This window comes from Takifugu flavidus, chromosome 15 (genome assembly GCF_003711565.1).
Source record: "Takifugu flavidus isolate HTHZ2018 chromosome 15, ASM371156v2, whole genome shotgun sequence".
NCBI classification, from domain to species: domain Eukaryota; kingdom Metazoa; phylum Chordata; class Actinopteri; order Tetraodontiformes; family Tetraodontidae; genus Takifugu; species Takifugu flavidus.
Window position 1 is genome coordinate 5,025,927 of NC_079534.1, and position 7,500 is coordinate 5,033,426.

Below are 7,500 nucleotides of genomic sequence, written 5' to 3' on the forward strand. Positions count from 1 at the left end.
CATGCTGTAGGTGGCGAACAGGGCGAAGAGCACGTAGCCCGCCCCGTCCCCCAGCAGCCCGTAGCCCAGCCCCGCCGCCAGGATCTGCGTGGCCATGGCCACCCAGGTGACCACGCCGCTGTACTGCAGGTAGCTGTGCGACGTGGTGTCCTTCCGCACCCCCACCAAGGCACAGATGACGACCTCGATGCCCGTGAAGAAGCCCAGCAGCGTCCCCTTGATGGGGTCCATGGGGGCCGAGGCCAGCGTCAGGTGCAGCACCAGCAGCGTCAGCTTGGTCACCACGTCCAGGATGTTCATCACCACCACCGACTTGCGCCGCTGCCCCAGGAAGTAGCGCTGGTACAGCCGCTCCAGGTCGCGCGACTTGAAGGCGTTGCGCAGCGTGGGGAAGATGACGCCCCGGTACGAGTGGCCCCGGTTCAGGAAGAAGTCCGAGTTGCTGGGCGCGCAGTCGATCTGCAGGAAGCCCAGGTCGCTGCTCGCGCGCTCCGGGAACACCTTGGTGCCGCCGTTGTTGTGCCGGTCCCCCACCGACGTCCTGCCCGCCGACTGCTTCCGCGCGCCCTGGCCCGGGTCATAGGGCTCGTCCGAGCCGTCCTTCACCCCTCCCCCCCCTCCGCCGCCCTGCTCGCGGATGAAGCGCTGCTCGGTGATGTGCCGCACCGCGTCCTGCCACAGCAGCCGTTTGGGCCGCGCGCTGGGGGTTCTGTTGATGGTGTAGAGCTCCTCGCTGGCGCTGGAGCACCGAACCTCGGACAGCTCCATCCCCGCCGCCCCCGCCGCGCGCTGCTCCTGCGGCTCTGCCCCGCGCTCGCTCGCGCCGCTCGCTCAGATCCCTGCGAGTTAGCGCGACCACTTGGGGGAGACGACATCGAACCAAGGGCGCGTGCTTCTGTCGCCACGAGCTGAAGCTCGGCTGGAGGTCATCGTCGCGGTTCCGTCGCCGAGGAAGCGGCGGCATAAATCCAGCATCCCCGCACTACGCGCGCGCGGCGCTCCGCGTCGAGCCCGACGCCAGATCAGCAGGTTTCAGGCGGACTCCGCGCGCCGACGGTCCGCACCATCAGGGTGCCGCGGGCGTCACGGAGCGGAACCAGGGGTCAGCCTCCAGAACCGGAGCCCGGGAACGGCTGCGCGCGTCGGTGGCACAGCTGGATCCGTCACTGGGTCATTCCCGCGGGCGGAACCGGCCAGGAGGGGAAGCACGCGTCCAATTTCCTGGAAACCCCGTCAGCAGGATCCGCTCGCGGTCCCAAACTTCCACTGCGCGAGCTGCTTCTCCCGCCGCTACACCAGCACGAGGCTCGCGGCTGAACGCAACACCTGGCTGTGGAGGGAGGGGGGGAGGGGGGGAGGGGCCAAGACGACCGTCCGTCACCGTTCGCGAGAGCGCCACGAGACAGCGCACCCGCCTCCCTCCCGTCTTCGATTCTTCTTCGTCGAATCTTCTGTGTCTGCGCCTCGCGTGCAGGACTGCTGGGCAGCGGTCTGACGTCACAGCCACTCTGGCCGCGTGCGCTTGGCCCGTTCCGTTTTGTTGTTGAAACATAAACAACAAAGAACAAACAAAACAGACGGTCAGTGACGTCATGACGGATCGATCCCAGAATCGCATCGAAGTCCGTCGACCGGCCTGGCGAATGACGTCATCGTCACACACAAAAGGGGCGGGGTCACCTGTGCTGTCAGGTGTAACACAGTAGGAGCCGTTATCAGCAGGTGACCTTTAACCCAGCTGGGAGAACACCTGGATCCACCATGGTCCACAGGTGCAGCACCTGCCCCCCCCAGGTCACCTGTGTGCAGCACCTGCCCCCCCCAGGTCACCTGTGTGCAGCACCTGCCCCCGCCAGGTCACCTGTGGAGACCACAATTAAAACTCTTCTTCATTTGTTGCAAATATTTTCAAACTTTAACGTTTTGTGAAGGAAGATTCACGCTATTGTTTAGCATCTCATTAAAGAGAGAATAAACCTTTAAATTTACCTCAGAGTCACGTTTAATGATGCTACAGCGATGCTACAGTGATGCTACAGCGATGCTACAGTGATGCTACAGCAATGCTACAGTGATGCTACAGCGATGCTACAGCGATGTTAGCACAACCATCACATCGTTCTCCACAGGAATTCTGGGTAAAAAAAGCTTAATTCAGCGATTTATTGAGGAGGCAGACGTCAGAGGTTCCACCCCCGCCCGTCCTCGTCCCACTTTTCCTTATCTGAGCGACGTGGGTCCTTCAGAACCAGCGGACTGGGCTTAGCGGCTGAAGCGCTCCATGCTAACCCTTCAGGAGGAGGAGACGTCCTCCCGAGGAGCAGCTTCCCCCACTTTGACTCACGTGTGGCTCCAGGCAGGACCAAAGTTCCTCATTGCTATTCAGTCTATTTTTACCCTCCTTTCGTCTCCACTGGAGCTTCTTTTTTCTGCTGATTCTCAGGATGAGAGAATTTCTGAAATCCGTCCCAAACTGGACGGATTCAGGCGGCTGCAGGACCGTCCTGATCCAACACGTCCTTCATGTGACCTTATTATCACGCCGAGAACCGAGAAACAGCTGGAGACAGCAGCAGCAGCTCCATCTGTCCAAAAAACCGCTGCACTTTTCTTTGGTTCTTCTCTTTTGGTCCTGACGGGTCAGTAGAACCTCCCAGAACCTAGTCCGAGAAGGTTCTGTAGATTGTAGACAAACGGCAGCTTTATTGAAATCAACACTGATGTAACATTTAGCCACCTGCTAAAGTTAGCATAGCTTAAATATGCTGGTTGGAGAGTCGATGACTGATGGGGACGGTCGCCGTGGTGACCAGAGGTCATGATGGAGGACAGAGGACATTAATCTGCCATTAAAATTAGCCTGTTTAGCATTTGAGTCCGCGCGTCGTCCACCAACAGCCGGGTCACCTGACGGCCGGGTCACCTGACGGCCGGGTCACCTGACGGCCAGGTGGGTTCCACAGGTGCTCTTCAGCTAAAGCAACAAACCTCAGCAGCGCCTCTACAGGCAGGACGTGGTGCTGCAACCAAACGTCCGTGGCTAGCTGGTTAGCATGTTGGTCCTTTCACCTGTGATCAGAGCAGATCTGGGCCGGTTGGTGATTAACTAATAGCTAATAAACAAGCATCTCAGCTCTGAGGCTCAGTTGGAGTCTGAGGCAGCTCCCCGTAAAGCTCATTGGCTCATTTTCACTTCATGCCTTGGTTTATTTTAATTCTCCGGTTGCCATGACGACCCGGGAGGAGAAACGCAGCAAAGTTGCGTTGGTGAAGTTCCTCTGAAGCTGGAGATGAACCTGATTCGGGGTCCACAACAGCTAAAGGAGTGCCGATGTTTAACAGCTGGTCGCCCCTGGCAACGGGACGGACAAGCAGCTGAAAAGGGAAAGTTTGTGTTCCTCTTTCTGACCTGTGAGGATCCCGCAGCCCTGAGGCATGCTGGGAAACGCCTGCGGGGAGCCTGTTTAGGGCCGATAAAAAGTCGGACGTTTCCTGAGAGTAAAACGCTGCTCTCGATATTTCGGTGTCCTCTTTTTCTCCCGTTAAACATTCGGGGTTTCGGAGGTCTGAGCACTCAGCCACAGTTAGCATCAGCTAGCTCATCCTGCCTTTGTCTTTCTTCTCCTTCTTCCTGTTTGACCGTCCCCCCCCCCCCTCTGGACGGGACCGGCACAAACACCCTCCAAACATCTGGGACGGAGCAACAGCAGCTGTTAGCGACAGCGTATGCTAGCACTTAGCACAGTTGGGTGACCGGCCTGACGTGTTAAGCTTCATCTGACTGGCCACGGCAGACGGAGCGGTCAGAGTTCCAAAGGTACGGGTTGCCATGGTAACGCGACTGATGGACGAGGCAGCTCGGGCGAGGACGCGGACGCTCAGCGTCCCTCTGCCGGCGCCGGGCTGCCAAATTACGTAACCTAATTAGAAAGTGTCTTAAAGGAGCGGATCTGTGGAGAATCGAGTGATGGAAGTTCTAATCCCCCGCGCAGGATTACAGCGCCGTCACGCAGCCTGAGCGGCGCCGCTTCTGACGGCGTCGGAGCCCAACGTTGGCACCGCATGTGAGCGGCAGCCGGGGGGGATGAGTCATCCAGAGGACGCTCTTCCTCCTCCTCCTCCTCCTCCTCCTCCTCCTCCTCGTTCCTCCGGTCGCTCCTGGAAGCTGCGGCTCGGAGCGCCGTTGTTCATCATCCGTAATCAGGATGACGATCGCGGCGCTCTGGAATGTGGTCGGTGGGAACGTTTCCTCCTTGTGACCGTGAGTCAGGCGCCTCTTCTGGGGCCCAAAGGCAGCAGGAAGGTCGGTGATCTTCTCCGCTGGAGACGGATCCGCTCTGCTGGAGATCAGCTGTCAAAAGTCAGTCAGCCAGAGCAAACAGGACCTTTAAGAGTCGGTCCCCTGAGGGTCTCTGAGCCACGTCCAGGGTCCCCGAGGCAGCTCCAGGGGACACGTGTGTCCTCCTGGAGGAGCTGCTCATTCTTCTCCAGACGTTCCCGTCTGAGGCTGCTGGGTGATCAGATTTCATGGTGACTGAGTGGACGACGCCTTCAAGGGCAGCGGTTGAGGCAGATTTATTGCATCCATGCTGCTGGATGATGTTTATGGCCTCCATTTCCCATGGGTCACTGCTCCTCTGCAGCGCCCCCGCAGCAGCCGCAGGACCTACAGCTTGAAGATCAAACCCATCAAAGGTTCTGAGGAGCTTCCAGTCTCGCGTCTGAGCTCACAGATCCGAACTCTGGTTGTGGTTTCATGTTTCCAGCCTTCGTGTGGCCTCAGCAGGGGTGCTGGGGTCAGGGTCCGGGGCTGGAAGCCGTCAGGACCAGGCAGGACCGCTGAGCACTGACTCGCCGTGTCACATGTCGGCGGTTTGGCGACTCGCCACACAGAGACGACGCCAGAACTTCCCCCGAAGCCCGACACGGCTGACAGAACGTGTGGCCTCCTGACACGTCTGCTGTCGGCTCCTGAGTCCAGGAGAGCAGCTCTTCACCAGCAGGTCTCTGGTCCTCCTGGCAGATATGTGTGTGTGTGTGTGTGTGTGTGTGTGTGTGTGTGTGTGTGTGTTGTGTGTGTGTGTGTGTGTGTGTGTGTGTGTGTGTGTGTGTGTGGCTACAGGTGTATCCTCTAGACCCTGACGTGGTGCACAGACGCTCCGAGCTCTGTTGTGACAGATATCTCTGATGGACGTCTGTGGTTAAACAGGCAGTCGGGATGTGGAAGCGCTGAGATCCAAACTGTGAACTGGCTACGATAATTAGCAGTTTGGGCCTCGGCGAGGACGCGGCGTCAGAACAGCTGAGAAAATCGGGCCAGACGGCCAGGAAACACGTCAATACGCCAATAAAGATCCATAAATAGATCCACCTCGGGCGGGCTTGCTGTTACCATGACAACCTCCTATTGTAAGGCTCGATTCGTTCGTTGATTGTGACTTGACGACAAGTTAAAGGTGTAACGGCAGGAGACGCTAATGCTAAGGCTGCTCAGGTGTGACAGCACACAGGTGAGCCGTCCGTCCTGACTGCTTTTACAGGATTTGTGTGAAATGGAGCATCTTTCTCATCCAGATTAGTCCATCAATTAATGGATGGAGCTCTGATTCCACATCTGCCTTCATTTCCTGATGGACCAACCAGATTCTGAAGCTAATCCGGACTGGCGCCGCCTGCTCTCGCTCCAACCTCAGCTCGGAAATCCAGACGTGTTCTGGAATGTTCTGTCGCTGCAGTTGAGCTCTGAGGTGTGAAGGAACTTCTGTTCCCACAAATGAAGAATCTGCTGATTGTGTTTGATGTTGCTCACAAAGATCAGACTCAGGACCAGAAGGATCTTGGTTCTTCACCCATCAGAAGGTCGCTGTGGTCCATTAGCTGCTCCCATGTAGGGCCGGGGTTACCATGTGGGGCCAGGGTTACCATGTGGGGCCAGGGTTATCCATGTAGGGCCAGGGTTACCCATGTAGGGCCAGCGTTACCATGTAGGCCAGGGTTACCCATGTAGGGCCAGGGTTACCATGTAGGGCCAGGGTTACCAGTTAGGGCCAGGGTTACCATGTAGGGCCAGGGTTACCATGTAGGGCCAGGGTTACCCATGTAGGGCCAGGGTTACCATGTAGGGCCAGGGTTACCATGTAGGGCCAGGGTTACCATGTAGGGCCAGGGTTACCCATGTAGGGCCAGGGTTACCATGTAGGGCCAGGGTTACCATGTGGGGCCAGGGTTATCCATGTAGGGCCAGGGTTACCCATGTAGGGCCAGGGTTACCCATGTAGGGCCAGGGTTACCATGTAGGGCCAGGGTTACCCATGTAGAAAACTCCCCTTTAACAGGAAGAAACCTGGAGCAGGACCAGGCTCATGTCACTGAGTTGGCAGCATCCAGCTACAACAATGGAAAATAAGTAAAAAACCTCTTTGAGAGCCGACTGGAGGGTCATGAGGGTCTGACCCTGGAGGGTGTCCCAATTCAAGCTTCCAGCCCGCCAATGTGTTAGCGCTGCTGCTGGCCCGCTGCTAATGCTAGCTGAAGGATGCAGGAAGCAGGAACACTTCTGTGTTGTGTGTACAGGTGAATCACCTACAGTCGTGGAACCTGTGTGAGCAGAAGCGTGGGGACGCAGGTCCATTAGCATTAGCATTAGCATTAGCATTAGCATGACGTGTGATGTAATCACCATAATTCTGCCATCCTGTTTGAAAAGGAAGCAGCCTAGAAATCCGTTCAACAACAAACATACAGGAGTGTTGGACCGTGCTAAACGGACCTGATGATGACATTTGTTAGCGTGTTGTGTTGGCGTGACGGGTCGCCGGGGTCACGCCTCAGACAGCCGCTGCTACACAACAACTTCCTGTTTTTGATCAGGCAGCAGCTTAATGAGGCGGCGGTCTCCCATGGAAACACGTGTGTGAGTGTGTGTGTGTCTGTGAGTGTGTGTGAGAGTGTGTGTGAGAGTGTGAGAGTGTGTGTGAGAGTGTGTGAGAGTGTGTGAGAGAGTGTGAGAGTGTGTGTGAGAGTGTGTGAGAGTGTGTGTGAGAGTGTGTGAGAGTGTGTGAGTGTGTGGTGTGAGAGTGTGTAAGTGTGTGTGTGTGAGAGAGTGTGTTTGTGTCTGTGAGTGTGTGTGAGAGTGTGTGTGAGAGTGTGTGAGAGTGTCTGTGAGTGTGTGTGAGAGAGTGTGTGTGTGTGAGAGTGTGTGTGAGAGAGTGTGTGTGAGTGTGTGTGTGAGTGTGTGTGTGTCTGTGACTGTGTGTGTCTGTGAGTGTGTGAGAGTGTGTGTGTGAGAGTGTGTGTGAGAGTGTGTGTGAGAGTGTGTGAGAGTGTGAGAGTGTGTGAGAGTGTGAGTGTGTGAGAGTGTGTGTGTGAGAGTGTGTGAGAGTGTGAGAGTGTGTGTGTGAGAGTGTGTGAGAGTGTGAGAGTGTGTGTGAGTGTGTGTGTGAGAGTGTGTGTGTCTGTGAGTGTGTGAGAGTGTGTGAGCAGCTTCTCTCAGATCTGCTG

At 56.7% G+C, this 7,500-nt stretch overlaps 1 protein-coding gene across 2 annotated transcripts in view; it reads right to left on the reverse strand.

The window, feature by feature from the left end:
- adcy8 (adenylate cyclase 8 (brain)) overlaps positions 1–3,096 on the reverse strand; it is a 16,419-nt gene extending 13,323 nt beyond the window's left edge. Inside the window, exon 1 of one of the 2 annotated variants that reach the window (XM_057056775.1) lies at positions 1–3,096. This exon is cut by the window's left edge and continues 108 nt beyond it. In XM_057056775.1, coding sequence (XP_056912755.1) covers positions 1–768 — 768 coding nt within the window. In that variant the 5' untranslated portion in view covers positions 769–3,096. The other variant, XM_057056774.1, reaches the window with a different exon arrangement.
- Positions 3,097–7,500: the final 4,404 nt, after the last annotated feature.